Here is a 22007-nt window from a genome sequence, read left to right as displayed (position 1 = left end):
TAACACTTACTGTCAGTGACAGTTCCACCTTGTTGTCACTCCAAGAAAAGAGATCTGCTCTTAACTTTCATTATTGATGCACAACACATAACACATGCATAACAAGTGTAGGCTACATGAATAGCCATGTGTGTTAATTTTAAAATGGAAACCGAAACTGATTAGTGTGGATGTACTCACCGTTAAGAGATTTTAAACATTACTTGTTTCTGTGAGTAAAAAAAACAGTTCAGTCTTAAGATCAACATAACAAATTCTGTTAAACAGAGCAAACCTTTTTTTCTAAAGTGAAAGCATCACTGGAGAAAGTACATCTGTCTGTTTCCATATTATTACTCATTTATCTATTTTCTTAATTACTTAGACACATGAGGTCCCAACCTGTCTTTTCCACATGAGGAAGAAATTAGTTCCTTAGCAGGTCACCGGCTCTCAGTGACACATGTGTTTCATTGTTTTTATCATTATTTCACCAGCCTCTATATCTTTTTGAATATATTCCTAGTTCAGAGAAAGGAATTGGGAAAATAAAATAGCAATGCTAAGGTCACAAGACACTTTGTATAACACAGTATCCACAAATTTGCATTCATCATAGTTTAATGATGGTATTGTTTGCGGCTCTAAATTGGTTTTGTGAAACTGTAATAAAATGTAACAAGTTCCAATTAAAATGTGTACAGAATGAGTGCACTTGAAGAAGTACTGGAGTGTGTCACAATTTGCTCTTTGACCTTTGAGGGCAGGTCATCATAATAAAGCGATTCACTGACTGGGGCTGTTGTGCCTCTATCCACCAGCTTGGCTCAGGTTTTCATCAAAGGCTTCCTGCCTTGAGCTCAGTGCCTACTGAGATCAGAGGGACATGACCCGTGTCTGAGTCGGGGTTACCTACTGCTCCACCAGAGCTTTGGCTCTGGCCCAAGGGCAGAGCGTGCCCCACTAAATTCTGGAAGTGCAAGAATTATGATCAACTTGCACAGAGCCTCGGGGATGTCTGTGATGAAGGCCGGCATTGTGGCCTTCCTCTGGGGTGCAAGAGTCCAGGGTCAGTCCCTAACCGACCTCTCCTAGGTTATCCTCTGTTGCCAGCCAAACTGGAGGTCAGATGCTGGGAGAACTTCGTCATGAGTAGGCTGTTGAGGAATGCCATCGTTTGATTGAAGTCAGGGGGATATTCTGATTAAAGGCTCATGTGAGTAAGAGTGAGTGGACGACCTTGTGTCAGCTTTTGGCCATCAACATTTGGAGCTTCTCTTTTATGCTTTTAAGACGTTTCCTGTTGTAGCTGGCTCAAAGAATGTGCACCCACTTATCTCTGTCACCCACTGCACTTTCCCTTGGAAGTGGACAGTGTCTCAGCACTCACTAGTCTTCCTGATTATTAAAGTATAACTGTGTTACAAACAGTCCATTCCAAACAGGCAGGTTTATAATGGGTACTGCGCTAGTTTAAAAAAAATCTTTAATATTCCTGTATGCATTCCTCTAGTTGTGGAAAAAATGTTTTTGGTAGAGACCATAGGGAGTATGGGCAGTTCCGTTTTTGCTAATGTTCCTTTGGTTTGGCTCCCTTTCATTTTCTGCAGGCCACATTGACCAGAGCAGCACCTCCTCCCAAAACTGAAAACCTCTTCATCACAGCATTTTTGCTTCTTCTGAAGACTTAAAGGTCATTAGTGGGACTTTTCCCACCCTAAACCTGAACTCTTGACCTTGTTCAGGGGGTTAAGAGACCTGAATTGTAGCTGATGTTGATGGACTAGTAATTTTACATCCTCAACACTGGTAATTATGTAGTGAGAATGTCAACTAGAACTACAATTTGAATAACTGAGCACAGCTTAGGGACAGTGGAATGACCAGGCTTCCAAGAAAAGCCTCGACATGTATATTAACCCTTACAACTTTGCAAACTGATATTTTAGCATGTTTGTTTTGGTTAATCACACAGGCCTGGAATTCTTTAAAAGAGCTCCGCACAGGGGAGATCGCCATACCGTCATAAATCAGTGGAACAAAGAGGACGTTGGTGCCATACAGCATTTTAGAGAAACCAACCACACAATATAAAGCTGTGTATGGGTTCAGTTACCTTTAAGTCCCAGCTACCCCACGTTCTTTGGGACTTGAGATTAATATGAGGCCTGACCATCTCAAGTATCATATATTCACCTCTTCTTTTCTTCAGGGCTGGACACAGGAAGGGGGGATCTGATGCAGCAAAAAAAGAGGCCAGACAAAACACAGATTGTTTCCTTCCATACAATGAATAATGGTCCACTTGCCAAATAAAGCTCCTACTAGCAGACACAGCAGGTCTGTGTAGAACACTGTGGTGCTCTTCAGAGGAAGGAGCAGGGGCTGCATATGTCCTGGATGATAATGTTTGGGGTGTATTTTGAAAACATACTTCATCCTTCTAACATTTTTTCTTTTTTACAATCAATTTTTATTGAGAAGAATATACAATTTATAAATTAAAGCACAATTTGTTGAGTTCAATAGAGATAATAGGGATATTATAGTAAATAAATAAAACAAGTAGTAGTAGTGATTAGATATTTTTTATATGATTTAAAAATCGTAACAAATTAGAAACAATGCCCCAAAGTAGATATGTAAATGCATAAGAACAAATAAGTACCTAAAGCACATTAACATATGCACACACTACAGCGATGTTTGAATTGTGGTCAAAACAAAGAGGATCTATGCAATCCTTCTGAAATGAGGACCCAGAGTCTTGTGCTGAGGGAGTGAGGTGGTTTCCATCCATTGCCTTTTTACCAGCTGTCAGCCCAACTGGTATCATGCAGTTCCATATCATATGGCCTGTGTATAGTTAAAACAAATATGTTGGTGTTAAGAGTTCTTTAATATTTACCCAGAAGACCTTCCACTTGAAATTAGGGTCCGGCGGGCAGTTGTGTGTGTGATAGACTATCATGGGAAACCTCAGCAAAGAATCCACACAGTACGGACATCAAACCTCTGTTTCCCCCCATGTAGCTGTAATCTAATCTAATCTCTTTCATTCTCGTTCATCTTCTGTCCTCCCCTTGTGTTTTGAACCACTTAAACTACGATAAATCTTTAGCATAGTTGGTGCCAAAATCCACCTCATTGTATTATTATTGCAGATGCAGGTGTTTTAAAATAAAGCCACCATGATTGTTTGTACAGTGTGGTCATCTACGTGACTAAGCTCCATTGTACATAATCACATAATGTACAATGTCAGTCACTAGCACCCAGAATGTGTATTATTCCACAGCTGAATATAGTCCCTCAACAAATTTGTGGATGCCCAGTTCTCTTAAAAAATGAATGAACCTTTTATTTTTTTACAACGAAATAATGTTTAACTGACCAGTTTAGGTTAGAGGCATTGGCCAGTAAACACAAAGCAGTTGTCTCCTCAGTCCTCAACTTATTTTAGGTACTTGTGGATGGAGTGAAGATAAGACCAATCGAAAAGCAAGCAAACATAATAAAACGGCTTAATCTCCTTGTGTAGTTTGATTAGATCTCAAGTGGATCTTAATACGGACACTAGAGAGGTATATTAATATAAAATGTAATCAGGTAAGAATCATATCCGGGTATGTTTTGGATATGAAACACAGGCTACAGTCAGGTGTAAATCAAATCATAAGGAGATATAACTGTGCCACTGGAAAAATTGCTCTTACACCATTTTAAATGTCCATTTCAACATGCACCTTGACATATTAACTGTAACAATATAATTCACACCACACAAGTAAATAAATGACAATAACTTTGAATATAATGTTGACTTACAATATAACATAGGCCCCCAACAGTCTTGTGCATATTAACATCCATTGAAACACAATGACATTTTTACGAGATACATTTTGATGGTCATTTTCATATTGATGTGGATACAAGTAAGACACAGTTGTTTCTGCTCATAAATGAAATAGGAATCCAGATCTGTTCCTGCATAGACGACTACCATACGTGTATTTTGTTCAAAGTTGCATCTCTATCGCAAGACTGAGGAAAACGCACTCACTACTTGGCTTTTAGTGTAACTTGGGTACAGTGTTAGGGTCCTGGCTGATATCTCGGCTTTTAGCACTCCAAAGTGTCAAAACATGCCATTGGAGGTGACAAAGCATTATCACACATCAGATCTCCTGCTACATGGGTAGGGGTGACTGAGAGCATCATTCTGACAGACAGCAGGATACTTCTGCTTAAGGCTCATTCATCCAAGATACACCATACAGCAGCTATTCTGAGCTGAGCATCACCCTCGACAGCTCTGAATGTGCATCAGAGAGCATGGATCCAAACAGTCATCTCTAATACAAGATGAGGAAAGCATTTTTATTCATATCATCATCCTGCACCAGACTACTTAAAACATTTAATTGAACTCATTGTCTTATAGCTTAAAATTATGGAAATGATTTCCACATGATAAATGGCTTTCTTTCAGAAGTTAAAAAATACTGTCTGTCTTGTTGTGTATAGGGTTTGTCCAAATCATTTTACAGTAGCTAAAGGGGGTTAGGCACACAACATAGAAATAAAGAGTACATTTTATATCAAAATTTAGTTTTGTTTTTTGAAATATCTCAACTGTTAAATTAATTTGCCCTGTCCCCTAAAAATAACATTTATATATGAATACATTACTTTTCCATTTGTGGTGATTGTAAATGCAGTTTGTATTATGTCATATGGCTATGGTTAGGGAAATACGTCATAACCAGGTACTGCCAGTATTCAGCACAGCTTCACAGAGCAAGAGACATTGCCACAGACTATAAATACTAAAAACAGCCTCATTCTGTTCCCCAGCTGTAAAGTAGCCTTTTGTCTATGTTCACTTTCAGGAGATTCAGTCGATCATATCCAGTTCACCAGGTACATGCACTGACTGATCAAATCAAATTCACTTGTGTTCTTCTGTTTTATCTTATAAGAGGGTAAAACAAACCTCACCAATAATCAGAATAATAGGTTTTCCTCTGTCAGAAGAGTCATCACCAGGACATGAAAGTCACTGACTGAGTCTTGACGGAGACGTCATATGAGCTGGCAGCAGCTCAGGCCCCTGAGTGTGAAAGCTTTTCTCTGTGTTCAGTGAAAACCTGCTTTGTGCTGAATCAAAAAGCCCTCGCTGGTTTTTCTGCTCTCCTCTGGCTGCGTATCTCTCTGATAGCCGTTCCAGGAGCCGGACCTTGGCCACCGCTGCACTTCCCAACCATAAAAACCCCCAACACCCCCTCTCTTTTCTGTCCATTAGTAATCCGTAGAGGGAGCTTTTGCTGAAAACAAATAACAACAAACAAAAGACCAAAGTGGGGCGAGGAATGTGGAAGGGGGTGCAGAGGGAGAACTTCTGTGTGAAATAATTGCGAGGAACAATTTCAAACAGATGTCTGTTTGGACTTGGCCCTGGGCTCGTGTCCCTGTTTAAATATAGTGATTTGATTGGAAAACAAGCAGTGCGAGATGGGCTGGCGGCCAGCCGCGCCATTCGGGGGCTCCCTAATGACCCCCGAGGGTTGAGGGGTCGCCGGAGTAAAAGCAGATCAGAGAGGATGTGGGGCAATCGGCCAGGACAGGGCCCATAAATCTAGCCCATTCTCAGAGGAAGCTATCTTTTTTCACTTGGCCATCAAAATTAAAATACAATCACAATCGTCACATTGTGCTCCCACCAGTGTGCAAAGGTTATAATTCAAAGCTTGTAGACAGAGTTGGGAGGTTGGGTTGGGTGGTAGTGGACTTTAGGGAGGAAGGTCAGCAAGGTCATGTATTTCAGGCTCAATGAGAACTGTTGCTCCAGGGTTGTGGGAAACTATCCTTGTTAATCCGTATATTAAAATATTTGATTACTATGAAAACTGTTGACATTGTTCATAAAACCAAGTGTGACAGTACAATCCATGAATGGTTGCTGTAAAATTCACAGAAACAAGGCACAAAATAGTTTATTCCAGTCTGCTAAATCCAGTTTATGATCACTGCAATCATGTATCATGAATGGGATACATTATTGCGGTGGGAAAAGCATCTGTGAGGGCAAATCTCTGATGGCACTGCTGACCGTAAGTTTTTCTTCCAATTTTCAGGGGCTCAGCTTTTCACAGATGTGTTCGTGTAGGATGGACAGCTGCACTTTATGGCTAAATGGTGCAGGATGATCAGGATCATTTTCATCCCCACTGACCACTGAGGGAACACATGTGCTTCTCACTTCACCAAAAATAATAACTTCATCAGGCGGCCAAAGGAAGAGAGAAAGAGTGCAGAGATTTTTTTTTTTTAAGCCGCAACAAAGGGCTCAGTCAGAGTGGACTGAGCTGAGATCAGTGTCACAAAGCTCTGATACGCTCTCTGCCGGGGCATCAGTAATCACAACACACACAACCCTCGCACACGTTTAAAGTTTAAACCCCATACTGTTTTATGATTAATACCTTTACATTATAAATCATTACTGACTATTCTTTCAAAAGCTGCCAACATTTTTGTTGCAAACAAACCCGGAAATATCCAAACCAGTATTTTTGTTTTCTCAAAATAAAGAGCAAAACTGCAAACCACAGCATGTGTTAATGATAAAGAAGGAACATGTCATTCAGTGCCATGTTTAGTATTGAAAGGAACATGTCTTCTCCTGAATCTGCACCTATGTTTGGTTCACAGAGCCCCCTTTCACTACAGTGTGCTGTAGAAAGGACAGACATACCACCAGAACGACCTTTTCACCCCCTACAAGATGACCCCCTGAAGATCGCTTACAGCCATATGTTGCAGTGCTACATATACTTTGGGCTAACGTGACTCAATTGATCTTGACTGACAAGGCAGGAAGACAGAAACACTGCATTTAGCAAACAAATTACCTTGTTTTACTACATTTGTGAACATGTACTGGCAACTTCACAGAATTGTTACTGGGACACTGTCTGTCTCCTGTACACATTAGTTACTGATCAGCTAAATAACAGTTAACAGCCTGATAATCATGACCCACACGGTATCACAGCATCTGCAGCAGTCTAACAGGAGATTGTGTGTGCAGGTCTCTAAAGAGCATAAACTGGGAGAAGCAGAAAAAGGTGGGAAGCATCATTCTGTTGACCATTCATGCCTCAGATGACACCACAATTCAGACTATCATCCTGTGAGTACTTCTGTGTGGTGACCCCCCATCGTCCTCCACCCTCAAGTCTTCTTACAATCATCTGACTTACGCTGTTGTGCACCAAAAAGGTTCAAATATATCAGCAACCTATGAGAGGATATTTTTTAATTTCAGCCCTGTAGGTTGGTATATCCATATACAGTATATTGGGTTACCAGGATATCTAATGCACATAGAATGATCACGTGCCATTTATTTAAGTATGTTAAACTCATTTGCATAAATCTAGGTTTTAATTAACATACATTTCCTGATTTTTTTTCTGAAATAAACAACTGTTATCATTTCGCTGTTCTGAGACCACAACACAAAACTACATTGTATTTGTTAAGTTGAGAGCAATCACATCCCAAGGAGTCTTTATTATTTCTGAACTTGCGGCGCCCTCTTGTGTATGATACAGGCTGAGGAAATGCATTTATTGCAAATAAGTGTGTATATTTTGTTATATCTTTATGGTCTTTTTACAATGACATTATTGAAGATGGCATTTATTTAAAATGTAACTGTTTAAGGAAGGTGAATGGGTGGATTAGAGAACAGAAAGAAAGTCAGGGGACCTCGAGGTGATCAGAGATAGACTATAGTACCAGCTTGTATATATGGTGTAGTACATTAAAAATAAATGCTAATATGGTAATGTTACAGTACATCTTTATGAGAATATACAAATATTACAACTCACGCTGTTTCTGTTTGGAATGCAAAAAAATGTAGTTTGAACAAAATCAGAAATTTAAAATATGACAACAAGGGATAAAAGTTATGGGCTTAGAATTTAGGACAGATATCTTCATGAATAAAAACAAAGAGAGAGCTTTTCTAAGTAAAGTAAAACAGCCCAAAGGCCATTTAAGCAAATACATTGTATCAATAAAATATACCATTTTGAAGCAAGATATTTAAATTCATGGAGGAGTGTAAATTAATATCACACATTCTATTAGGTGATGGAGAGTGTGACAAAATATGTTTCTGCTCCTCTCATGAGCTTTTGTTTGTTTTGTGACTTTGGCCTTATTGTTTTTCTTGTGTTTGGTTTTTGGATTTGTGTCTCAGTTATTAGTTGTAGATATTGTTCTGTTTGTACTCACCTGTGTTTCTTGTTTCAGAGCACTTCACTTCCTATTCTGCTGTGGGCCAAGTTGTGATACTGCAGCATTTCACCTCTTTCTTTCCTCCATGTAACATTTGTATTTTATGAGTAGATGTTTCACACGTGTTTGTTTCCACACAAACATTCTCATGCTTGCTCAGCTTTGTCAGGTCCCATGCCAGCCCAGTGTCTTAGTCTTAGTCCTAACAACTGTGTCACCTCTGTCAGATGTCAGTGCCTTCTCAGCTGCCTCATTCCCTTCCACCTTCACATGGGCTGGGACCCAGAGGAACTCCACTGAACAACATCCCTATTTAACCAGATCCACACCTCCTCCAGCAGGTCTGACCGGACTCCTGCAGCTTCATTCCCTAGTCGTCATCAGAACTGAAACTGAATCTTAACATTTACCTATGCCTAATCTAAAGCTATTTATTTTGCTCTAGATACCGAAACCTCAACAGATAGTTTCGTATTTAAAATCTGGAATGTTGAGATAATGTATATTATGATTTGGTGCTATAAAAATAAAATAAAATTTTTAATTTAAGGACAATTCCTGATTTTCCAGTGGTCCATCTGTGTAAATTAAGAAATACTGTTGCCATCTGTTATTTAGCTTGTTTCTGACAGACTGGGGTCTATGGGAGAAGGAAGAACATAATTTAAAATCATCTAACCCTAACCCATATCCCACTTAACATTTTTAGGAAAAGGTGGAGTTAAAAGAAAAAGGTTTGAAGTAGAAAGATTTGCAAAAAGTATGGTCTAGGGTATTTTCTAAAGCCAGATTCATGTCATCTTCCACATACGTTCAGTTTGAACTTTATTCATTTCAATGTCAACACAACAACCTGTTTGTGCAGAGGAGTCCTCAGGGTGAGAGGATACCCTGCAGCCAGGCTTTCTGCAGGGCATCCTCTAACAAATGACAGAGCACATCTTCTCTGACCCCTGTGGAGACTGTGTACACTGGTATTTGATGAGATGACCAAAAAAAGGCCAAAAAACAAAACAAAGGCCATGACAGAATTTATGGTATATCTGAATCAGGTGACCCAGCCAAGCAGGCAATGGTTCTAATGGCAAGAGGGGAAGGCATATATAGAGAGAGATTCTCATTCTCCATTGTCTCTTCAGTTGCTGATCAGTCGATAAGCCCTTTAGGTTTGTCTTGCAACCTGGGACACAGCAGGACATTATTCTGTTGATAACATCATTTAAACTTCCAGGACGTGACAGAGGAAAATGGCCATCGTGTAAGAAAGAGTTGTCCACTAACCAGAGGGTCTGTGGTTCAATAGTCTCTCCCATTCTGCATGTCGAAGTGTTCTTGGGCAAGATACTGAACCCACAATTGTCCCTGGCGACTGTGCCAGCAGTGTTTACCGTAATGACGGTAAAGAGACAGCAGCAAATACTGTCCATGCAAATCAGGTGGAAGAAGAAACGCTGTTGTTCTCTAACAAACTTTTCCATGAACAATGTCTCCAGGTAGATATACTTCATTTAAAGCAGTGATTCAAAGCAATACATTTTAATAGTGCAAGGTACGTACAAAAACATTCCTTCAAAATTATAGGATTATTCAAGAGTTTATGCTGATGAAAAGGAAGTTGCTATCACAGTCTTTTTCTGGGCCGTCTTTTAGATCCTTTTGCGTCCTCATTAATGACACAGAAAATGTTCAGAAAACAAAGAACCTGAGAAAGAAAAAACAAATCATATCCATGATTTCACAAGCACCACTGTTAAAAGTTAAAATCATTTTCTTTTGAATTGTATGCAAACAACATGACAAATATTGGATTAACATTTACATTTCACCTTACGCTGTAATATATACATCTGTGATTACATGACAGACACTGAAGCTGGTTAAAGAAATGCTTTTTTGTTACATGATATCTCAAACAGTAAATAATTAGTGACCTAATCTCAGTTTCTACTACAAGAGATTTTGACTGTGATGCAAACCCTTCCTCCTGCAGTAATCATTTAAAAAAATACATCGAATATGAATAATATGATAAATCTGTAGTGTTCATAAACAAACTTCAACACTCTGCCCATGGTTCACTGTGGACAGCATTTACACCCATTTGAAAAGGAAACTTCTCGTCCAAGCAGACGGCCATTATTGCAGCAAGACATTTTGTAGCTTATAGTGGAGGGCTTGTTGTTCAACACAAAGTTTATGTCTCTATCACAGTTTGTCTCCATGATCCAGCATTGTCGAGGAACACGAGGAAACAAGAACATTGCTTGTCTGTAGCATTTGATACCTTCGTATTTAGCTGTGGTGTGATTTCAATTGCTTCTCCCAATATGTCAACTTTAATAGCCCAGATGGATGTTTGGAAAAAGAGCTTATTCAGTCCACCAAGAAAAATCTACATGGGAGAGGCCACAGACGAACCATCACTGTCTCACTCTACCACTGCAAACGTCATATCACCCAGACCTGAGATGAAAGAAGATCAACAACCCCAAACGGATGAAAAACATCAAAAAAAATGATGATTATAAAGATTTTCTTTTGTAAAAGATTGATCTGTAAAATGTTCAAGTAATGAAATGTTTGATTGACTGTCAACTGTCATTGTAATGATGCTTATTTGGTGCTGACCTTCAGTTTCTGTCCAACCATAAGAGGTGGTCTCGGTCTGGATCAAACTAAGCCGTGGTTTGGTTTGTTTGCAGTGTGAAAACAACCTTTTGTAGTTTGACTGCAAGACGTTGAGACAGCATTAAACAAAAGAAGAAGAAAATAAAGCCTGAATGGTCTCTCCAGAAACGGAGTTCCCCAGCAGCTGCAGGGTTCCTTGAATTCCTTCAGCACTAATCTTCACTATGTGTTTTTAAAAAATGTTTTACCCTAAACATTGATGATCTGTTTAAAGTGGTTCTGAATAAAACCATTCAAGTTGCAATAACAGGAAAATAATAATTTAATTTTGATTTGAAGTTACATTTTTGAGGGGGGCTGTCATTAACTAATTTGATCGTATTAGTATCATTGTAAAGAGGCCAGTAAGAGTTCTGTTAAACTGGCAATGGTGAAGACTTTGGTAAGAAGATAATTAGCAGCTCAAAGAATCTCCTTTGACTCTGCCTAATTATCCATTGAAAATCAAGTGCCGTGGCTGATTATTTCTACCATAAAAGGAATGCCAGCATGAAAAAACAGAACCCCCCCCCCCCCCCCCCGGCCACACAGGTGGTGCCATATTAGCATATTCTGAGGTCCCGTGACAAAATGAGGAAGGAAGGTTAAGAGTTACATTTAAGCCTTTGTAAAGCCATGACAAAACCTTTGAATATTTACGTATTTAAGGATTCATATCCTGTTTTGGTCAAGGTTAGACAAGGTAACATCATCAGACTAACTCAGTCAATAGAGAACAATAAAGGCAGGTGTCAGACTGACAAAAATATGTGTATTTTTGACGAAAGATGTAAAAAATGTTGACTCCTATCAGGACAACATTGGTGTTACCTGAAGGTCTGGACTTGGAAAATACCTTACAATACATGCAGAGGCCACTCTGAACAATTGCGTGACTGCCTAAGCCTTTAAGGCTAATATCCCTCAACCTGCTTTTCTATTTTTACTGATTGTTGGTCATGAAAAGAAAGTGGTCACATGTGCTAAGATATCACATGAAGTGCATCACATGGCTAATTCGAAAAGCACGAAGACCAGATCGCCCATTGAAATCACTAATTTCTGCACATCCAGGTGCTGAAACTGGAGACTGTGCTGCAGTACAGTATACACTTCAAGGAGGCGCTTCACTAATATGCTGCCTTGGGGATTCTAACACCATCAGGAAAGGCTGGGTTTGAACTGTAAGTGTGCAAATGGCCATACATTAAATTGCCCTGTGAAATGCATTACATCTGCTCCAAACATAAACTTCCAAACAAGCAGCAAGTATCAAAAAGGGACTAATATACAAAGTCCAGTACAAATAGGCTACATTGTAGTGATGGGAGCTTTTTTCAAGGTTTTCAAACAAACACACACGCGCACACACAAGCACGCGCACACACACACACACGCACACACTGCTGCTCCACTTCTGTTAGTGTTAAGATCAAGTTCAACATTTACCATTTCATTTGGTCACATGACACTACAGTAATTACTGATCATGTCCAGCACCTTGAGTACCATAGAGTTTTCTTTTCACACAGAAAATATTAAAAAGGAGAAATCAGAATCTCAGTCCGTGATGGCTGATATGTGAACATCAAAAAAGAGATTGTAGAATTGGCTGGGCCGTCTCAACACTGTAGAAAATAAATAGTTTCAATAGGAGGCACTGGGGTAGTTCAATGTCTCTAAAAGCTTCCAGATTGTCAACTCGGCGAGATCCACCATCGCCACCTAGAGGAATAAAGACAAATATATTAGTAGTGCACTAGGATTGAAACCGTGTGTGTGTGTTGGCTCTTATCACCACAAACTCTCTTGACATCTTTGTCAGTGTCTTGACTAACTGCTTTTTCACCCGGAGATATTTATTTTCTTTTTTCCTTTTTTACTTCTGTCTCGTGTTAGAAGCAGGGTGTCCCCTGCTGTGCACTCACATCGACTTCTACAGACTTTCTGTGCACTATGTACGAGGGGGCCATGCAGAGAAAGTCAGCAGCTTAACTGAGGTGATTTATGTTTATCTTTCTATACAATAACATGCACATTACAAACATCCATCCACAACACATATGTCAAAGCCAGGAGGGGCTGAGTGATCATTTACTTTGTGTTTGACGGTTGGATCACGAAAAGACACTTCCTTCATTGGGTGAGATGGTGTGTAGAGGAATAAGGCTTTCACACAGCTCGCTGTCTTCTGGCAGTCTGTAGGTGGACAGAACAGTGTGTCAATCATCATCACGGTCGTCAATATTACAGCCTTCCCTCACCAAAGAAGTACAGCATGTACACCTGACAGCAGACTAAACTCAGCGAGGCTGTGAGCTACAAATGCTGTCTGTAAGCGTGTTAAGATCAATTCATTTTTAACGAACACACTACGATACAGTAAAACTAATTTCTAACTCTATTTGCTTGCCTCCAAGAAATGAAACTTATTAACACAACACTTTCACCAATGAAAGGACGCAGAAGTGAACATTACAAATATAACTTTTTGTTAGATTTGCTTAAATGGTCACTTTGATCTGACAGTACAAGAGGCAGCTAAAGGAGTGTCTGATTAAGTGTCTGTCAATGCTCATTCACAATGATAAGATAATCCTTTATTAGTCCCACAATGGGGAAATTTGTGGTTAATGTAGTCCACAGTGTATTTTGTCACATGACTGCCCAGTGGAGAATCAGGGTGTTAAATACCTCTGGATGCGATGTTTCCTGCAAATGAAGGCATATACTCTCCTCAGCCCCACCAGAACAGGGTCCCAGTTGTTGTAGTGGCATAAGACCGTGACAATGATGAAGGAGAGGAAGACGGGGATCGCGCCCGCAAAAAACAGCCAAGAAAAACGTACCTGTTCACACACACAGACCAAAGTATCTAGTTACAACTATTATCATTGCAGCACAGTTTTTTCAATTTGTGATTCATTTGAGTTGTAACATCATAAACAAATACTTGCATCACAACAGTAACTTCGATAAACAATTTTGGGTATACAATATGATAAAAACCTAAAAATACCACCCAAAAAATACATTTGAGGAATAATTTACATTGCACCTGAAATATGCACATTGTGCAGATTAGATGAAGTTTAACATTTTGACTTTGCCTTACATCAAATTGAAGTTTTGCAGAAGCTGAACAAACATGATCTTAACCCTTATTTCAAACTCTGGTTCCCAGTGTTTGATACATGTTGAACGGAAACTTACCTTCTGCATACAAATGTCTGCCATGATAGAGAGCGGGATGGTGAGGCTCAATGATAGAGTTCCAATTAGAGATGATGTGAGGAAACAGCCCCTGTAAACAGAAAAGAACATCAACTCCAATCAGAAGTGAAAGATTTTTGAGCTGTATTCACTTTAATTCATCGGGGTAGTATCTATATGGAAACTCAACTAACAGTATCAAAAGGTTTGACATAAAATCGGAATTATAATGATCTGGTGACAGAATTGTGACTCACCAGAGCCAGAGAAACTCTGAGAGAACGGTGCCGATGAGACCATTGATGAGGATGTATGTCCACACCAGCTGGCTGGGGAGTTCGAAGGCCTCAAAGCCTGTGTAGTGAAGCAAGAGGAAGCCCGGCCACAGCAGCAGCAGGTTGAACAGACCCACAAACCCTGAGAGACACAACACAGCTTTTAGGACAACTTCTGTTGGTAATAGTCGCTACAAGTGCATGGATTCAAGATGGTTACAAGGAACTATATTTTTCAGCTAACCAAGGGTTTCATCACATTGATAGGGTGCAGAGATTGTTAAGAATTATCTTAGATTACTGAAGCTATAGAAATAAAAATCTTACCTCAATCTGTTGCACACACATTTTTCTTTCCAGCCTTGAAATGGAATATTGAAAATATGCAGACTCATACCAGCCTATGGACTAATTAAGTTGCACTAAATATAACATTAGTGTCAAAGACGCTACATTTAATACCTTACATCAATTTGTGTAACTGCGCATCGGTGTCTTAAAATCCCATGTTCAATCCAAAGCTTTGAAGAGCACGGTATCTTTAGCTAGATACAATGTGCATAGCTGAACCACTGACAATACGTCTCAGATTTGTTTGAATGCATAAATATAATTAATGACATGACTGTATTAAGCTTCTTGTTACACTGTATATCTACTGTATCACTGTGTCAGTTAAATAAGAGAATCAAAAACATTTCTTGTATGTGTTCACATACTTGCCAAATAAAGCTGATTCTGATCCAACACTAAGTCATAGCCATGAAAGTAGATCAATTCAAAGATGAAAATGTCCCATTCTAAATCACATCTGGGACAAATGGATGAGGAGGACCTGAAGCTATACTGCCTCTGTGGCAAGAAAAAGACTGGCCTTGTCCTTAAAGAAGCTATAAAGTCTTTTCTTACCAAAGAACATGGGAATGTCGAGCTTATCCTCCCGATCCACTCGTCTCTTGATCATTACGATGTAGACAGCGTAAAGTATCGCCCCAGCCAGTGACCACAAGGAACCTTCCCAAAAACGTAAAGGTCATTGCATTTGGAAAGAGTCAAACTGTATAATTCACACAATTGTGATGTTATGTGTGTGATTGACAGATACTTGCTGTCGCCATGGTTACCTATAACACCTTTCTCATCAGGGCTGTCCATGCTGGAGAAACTTACCAGCGTCACACCTCCCATGCTGAATAAGAGAGATACTGCATGAACCGACAGGTAAACAGAGCTATAGCACTTGCAATAGCTATAACAAATATATAACAGTTTATTGTTGGTTTTAGTCTTTTCATGATGATAAAAGATCACCAGACACATTCCCTGACAGTAACTGTTAGATATAATTTCAACTACTATTCAACAAAGTAAAGCATGGAGACACATTAAGCAGACACAAAAAGCATCAAACATCCACTCATGTAAATAAACACTGAGCATTGAGACCTCCCAGCCCTTCAATCAAAATGCTCATTCAGCACTTACCTTAGAGCCACAGCTAGCAGTTTGGACAAGGTGAAACGGTCGCTGCTATTGCTGGGAAATATGGCTGCCAAGATAAGCGTAAACAGGCCTGAAGAGGGAAAAAAGGCAGAGCACAGTGGAATCATAAAACCAGACCAGTCACAGCAGTGGATACACTTTTCTTTGGGTTTAATAGACAACCCATCCGAGAATCATTTTCCCATTTTCCTTACTCAACTGTACATTTCATTTACTTGGTATTATGAAATTCTTAGTCACCTGAGGTGGATGACAAAATGTTGACAACTGCAACCTGCATGTCAGACAGGGCTTCCTGGTAGGACAGGTTAGCGAGGAACCACTGGAAGACGAAAAGAGGCAGGGATTTTGTATAAGGAGTGAGCAAAATGACAAACACCTTACATCGCAACAGGCCTGTGATGAACTCCAATTAACTTGTCTTGAGTTTTAATTCAACTCACTGGTAAATCTCTGTTTGTTTGTGTCGTTCAATTATCAAACAAGTAAATCAAAATACATTTTTGCCACCTGGTTTGCAAATAACAAAAAACAGAATGCTGAGGTGTGTGTGTTATTAATTATGCTTTATAATAAGAACATAAAAAAGGAGACGGGTCAAGTGGTGCTGCTGAGCACAGTGGCTTCACAAAGTATGCACTTTTTTGACACTGTGTTGGAGATGCAAATGTTTAACAAATATACAAATCAGGGCCACTGGGCCCCTGAGATAAAATTGTGGTAAGGTATAAATCAGGATAAGTGTATTGAAGTGTATTCATTTCTTTTCATTGTGTGAACACAAATGTGTCCTGGACCACATAATGAAGATTGCCTTCTCAGCTGACATTATCTGTAGTGTTACAGTTTCACCATAATTCTAAAGTAGTTTTATGTTTCTCAGTGTCCATATGGTGATTTGTTTGTGGCCACTGACACAATATCAACACGTTATGATTTCTACTTATTGTTAAATGGTTAAAATCTTTCCAGTAGATCTGCAGCTCATTGATTTATTCAGCCCCTCGTGACTCTCTCCCTCTCTCCCTTCCTCCAACACGCAGACACACCTGTAAACCCTGACTGGGTTAAAACAACATTATTTGGTTTTGACAAACACAAATGGCGTGCATGATTATTTGCATGTAGAGGGGGGAAGTGAGATCTGCTCAATGAACCAGGTGTGAACAGACACATTTAATGCTGTCCACTTGTGATCGGCTCTCTCAGGAAAGATGTTTATGTTTAATACCAGGTCTGCATAGTACCTGAGGTAATGGTTTACCTTTCAGCAAGATAACAACTCAAAACATACATTATGATGATTATAAAGATAAGAGGACTACAGGCTGTAAGAAGCTGTAACTGCTGCAAAAAGAGCTTCCACAATGTACTGAAACAAGAGTCTGAATACTTTAATAAATTTCTTTTTTAGAATAGTAGTTACATTTTTGAATTCCACAGTCCAAAGGAGATTTATTCAAGAGCAATTTATAATGAACAAAACTATTTTCTTTCCAGTATTTTACCTCAGTGCACTGAATGTTTATTTCTTCATTTTTTCTCTTACCAGTCGGAGTATCTTGATTCTGAGTGAACCAATGTATTTTCAGATCATGATATACAATTGTTACTGCATGACCGAAATTCTGATGTTGGTAATAATATGAATAATTATTACAATTCTATCCCATTCTGCTTCTTCTTGTTTAATAGAAAACACTGTGTTTTTTCTAATCAAAGCTGTAATTAAACTATGAAATAATAATAATAATAGCTTAGACTTTTATAGTGCTTATCAAGGGACCCAAGGACTCTTTACATTTTTAGGGGGAAATATGTCGATAATGTTATAAAGAACTGTTAAATTAAAGGTTAATATTCCAGCTGGATTCCACTCACCACAAAGCAGAAGAAGAAGCTGATTTTGGCCACATCAGTGATGGTTAGCTTGCCCACTGTGTGCAGCATGGCTTCATGGTCCTTGGCAGCAGGGTAGGACATGCGGGACAGCTTGGCCTCCAGAGCTTGAGTAGAGGGCAGCTGACGCACCTCCATGATATTACTAAAACGCACCCGCTGCTTTTTGGAAGCTGCTGGGAAGCGGAAATGGAGAGAGTTGTGACTTTAATGGAGACCCAACCACAGAAAGTTTTTTAATGACATTTTGAGGCTGCATTTGTATTCGTAGCAAGACTTGTATTTTATTGAATTCCAAAAAATCTCATCTCTATCAGATGCTAATTAATGACTGGGCTGATCACAAGTAAGCCTCGACATTCAACACAACAGAGACCCAAATATAGTGTCTCAGGACCTCTACCATCCTAAGGGGCATCATTTAATCAGAAAAAACAAAAAGGATACAAATATCTTAGGTTGAAAAAGTGGTGCCTTAAACACAGATGAAGATATAAAAGGGAGCTTTTGGTGATAATAACTAATGCCAGTGTTAAAGTGCTGTAAACAAAAACATGTGATCTCCACATTGGAATTAAAACTTTGTGTTGTTGTTGTGAGCAGAGAGTCCGGAGAAAGTACGGACCCAATTGTGCGGCCATTTTCTGAATTTTCCCAGATTTCCCAGACAATAATTCATCTTAATTTTTTTTTTTTAAATCAGACCTATTTAGAACACTGATATCTATGTGTGCTTGCAATTTGGTGCAGCCTGATTGAATTTAAGGAGACTGTTGGGCCTTGGCAGAGGTATGCAGTGGTATGCAGAGGTGTGCAGAGGTGTGCAGAGGTGTGCAAGTGTGCAGAGACGTGCAGAGGTTTGCACTCCACTAATGTGAAATAAAACAGATGAGATGTAAGAAAGGTCAGACACAGGTTTCTCTTGTTGAATACTGCACTTCTTCCACAGTGACTCTAAACAGTGATGAGGTTATCAACCAGACAAAGCTTCTTATGAGATCCTTGTTAATTTAGAGAAGTAGAATGTTGGTATGAGACAATAAGAAAACTGTACTCACAAGTTTGAAAATCTCCAGTCAAATAATTTGAGTGTTCAGCAGGTACATCCTGGAACTTCACAGGCACATACAGTGGTTCACTCTGCACAAGTGTGAAAGAGAATTTGAGATAAATATATTTTTTAACAAGAAATAGTAGATTGCAGGTAGAATTATCATTTAATCTGAAATTAAACTACATACCAAACGGTTGTTAACAGTAGTGTCAGTGGTGCATGGTGCAAAGTAGGCCTCCGCATCAGCAAACTGCACAAAGATGTAATTAAAACAATGAACAAACAGAATTTCTGCTACACTGACTTAGGAGTCATTTACAATTTTATACTTTGTCAACCCAGACCCTAAAAACATTAGGCAGCATCTTCTAAGTGAGTTTAAACACAGTTCAAATAGCAGATTTTTAGGCCATCAAAACCCCGAATGACCCTGTGTCAAAATTGGAGCTAAGCCTACACAGACTGACCCTTGTGCCAATTTAAAAAGGTCATAATCAACAGTTTCTATGAGGTTTTCCACAACTTCTGCTGCAGGTGTAGCTAAGAAAAATAAAGTTGATAAAGCTGACAGAAGGTTTCGCTTGTCATTCTGTATAACTGAGGTTGTGAAATGAATAAATGCTTGAAAAGAAAAAAAAAACATTTGAACATTCTGCCCCCATGTGGTGAGAGTGTGGCTTGACTTCTTACAAACGCAGAGTGGCGACGTTTCAGCGAGCCAGTGCACTGCTGCCTCCAAGGCCGCCACAGCAGGAAACCCAGCAAATACAGCACGAACATGGAGGTCTTGGTGAATGTGCTGAAGAAGGGTTTGTTGTACTCCTGTCGTTTGAAAATGTACTGCGGAAACAATCAAGAGGGAACTGTTAGGATAACCCCTGGTCAACTGATTAACTTCTGCTGGAGAGTTTACACATATATTTGAAGTTTCATAGGTCTGTGCTCTCATTTCAAATATATATTCACCTCAGTTTTCCCTCAAAGACACTTGTGATTTATCTTCTTGTTTAATTCTAGTTTGTCAAGTTAAATTGAGATCTTCCTAAGATCTTAGGAAATGACTAATTATATAGTAATCATAACATTATTATAATTATTATTTTTTAATAATAATAATAATGATATTTACTTATCTTATGCCCCACCTCAGAACATGTAAAAAGGACACGTTGCTCTTTTCATTTTAGTTCACTTATATGGTGGCTGTAGTTTTTTTTCTGCTAGACGTTCTGTGGGAGTCTTAAGTCCAGAAATGAGCAAGCATCCAGTTAAGATGTTTAAGTTTGAAAGTTAAAATATGGATTTCGAGTTATAAACTTTCTACTGTTTAATGGAGTTGCAGTGTTAACATTAAGTATTAAGTAATTCAATACTTTATCAAGCTCTTGTTAGGACAACAAAGATATGTCGTGCTGTGGGGCACAAACAAAACACAGACAAAAGTATTAAGTTAACACCATTGTCTGTTGATCCTGGAACATCTCTGTGTACTCAGGTTACAGAGTACACCTGCACGCCCTCTCTCATTACACTCCTATTGTATTATCTCATACTTCAACCCACCTTGCAACAGCAGGTCTGGACCCTAACCCGACTGTGACAAAGTCCTTACCGAAGTTAGCTCAGAGGAGGCTACCCAGATGACGTCCACCAGTAGCAGTATCACCACCCCCAGGGCCATCCGCCTCCGCTGGGCTGCAGAGCTACCCTGAGAGCTCATCCGGTTCATGATGAATACCCATTCCATCAGGACACTGACAAGAGAGGCATGAAAGAACACAAATATGCATAAGATACTGAAATTCAGAAACTAGCTCACAGCTGCACCCAACATTACAGATTACAACAACATTACAGTTAGTAAGTTCTGTGTGTCTCATCCTCAGAAGTCATGCAAATATATGAGCCTGTTTGAAATAACATCTGCAAAGACTCTGATCGTGTAGGACTCTCAGTGAATCAATCACTGAGGTGATCATAGGAGACAATAAAAGTGCAAAGGCACAGCAGTACAATACTACCAAGGCTTTTTAATAACATTTCTGTGCACATCTCGTTTCCATCAAAATGTGCAAAAAGTTACCTGTGGTGTTTCTGGATGACAGCTCAGTGTCACTGTGCACAGCCAACACCAAGCAGGGGAGTTCACAGCAAACAAGAACCTGCCACTAAAGGATATAAAAGACAGCAAACAGGGGATCAACTGTCAGAACAGACCACAGTGATGAAAACTTACCTGAGTGCAGTAACATCGGGCTAAGTGCCTGTTAGCTTCGTGTCAGGAGGCAGTGAAAGGTGCATAGTAAACAACTAAATGTAAAACAGAGCAGCGCTGGACCGCGTTAGCTTCCAGCTGGTGTTTTAACATCTGTAAGTGAGCTGCTTCCTCAGTCCCTGAAATCCAGCAACACATGTTTTCCAGCTAGCTTTTAATCGCTATTCAAGTGTTGAAGGCGCAGTTGATCACACATTGTGCCGTAGACAGTGTGTGGCTGACAGCAGTTGGTTCAGCTCCACCATGTCTGCAGTTAACGCTAGCAGCTAACATCGCCGTGCTACGCTCACTTGTTTACCAACATCACACGAGCTAAGCGCTAAGAAGCTGGTTTTAATCGATCACACGCTTGATCAAAGTCGCCATATTTACCTGAGTGTGAGAAGGAGTCATTTAGTTGGCACCATCAGTCCCTCGTCTCCACAAACACACTGAGATTAGCGACAAAATCAATCCGTTGTTACGATCAAATTATTGACAGCCCGACGGTTGTAAACATTAGCATACCCTTCCCTCTTCATTATCAGGTGACATCATTTAACCGGCGCACAGACTTCTGGGATATGAAGTCTCAAGTCGCCTCTTTAAAACCTCATGTGAGTTAGTTATGTCAATTTAAACAGCACGACTTGTCAAGTTTTAATAAGTTATATACTTACACTGTCAGAACTGAGGTATATATATATATATATATACTCACATAGTTTATGTAGTTATATAAAGTCACAACTAAACATTTTGCCCTGATGAAAAAGGCTTTTTATATATTTTATACACACACACACTGAAAAAAAAAAACTTGAAGTTAAATGAAGTTTGTTCAAAT

General features: G+C 39.4%; 1 protein-coding gene across 2 annotated transcripts; it reads right to left on the bottom strand.

Moving 5' to 3' along the window:
• Nucleotides 1-9815: 9815 nt before the first annotated feature.
• LOC109637423 (solute carrier family 35 member F5) lies at nt 9816-21720 on the bottom strand. Of its 2 annotated transcripts, none has more exons than XM_020099764.2 (16): nt 21554-21720; nt 20990-21074; nt 20519-20660; nt 19597-19746; nt 19094-19156; nt 18911-18992; nt 17835-18028; nt 16194-16275; nt 15936-16023; nt 15575-15639; nt 15360-15464; nt 14433-14592; nt 14176-14266; nt 13657-13811; nt 13061-13161; nt 9816-12687 (listed from the first exon to the last, which is right to left on the bottom strand). In XM_020099764.2, the coding sequence occupies exons 3-15, from the start codon at nt 20651-20653 to the stop codon at nt 13080-13082; spliced, it is 1452 nt and encodes a 483-aa protein (XP_019955323.1). In that variant the 5' UTR covers nt 20654-20660; nt 20990-21074; nt 21554-21720; the 3' UTR covers nt 9816-12687; nt 13061-13079. The 2 variants fall into 2 exon arrangements, with proteins under 2 accessions (XP_019955323.1, XP_019955326.1); XM_020099767.2 differs by having other exon boundaries at nt 17835-18025; nt 21554-21708.
• Between the last annotated feature and the right edge of the window lie 287 nt (nt 21721-22007).

Source organism: Paralichthys olivaceus, chromosome 10, assembly GCF_024713975.1.
Source record: "Paralichthys olivaceus isolate ysfri-2021 chromosome 10, ASM2471397v2, whole genome shotgun sequence".
Taxonomy (NCBI): domain Eukaryota; kingdom Metazoa; phylum Chordata; class Actinopteri; order Pleuronectiformes; family Paralichthyidae; genus Paralichthys; species Paralichthys olivaceus.
The sequence above is the reverse complement of the archived record's forward strand: the minus strand, read 5'-3'. Positions and strand labels throughout refer to the sequence as shown.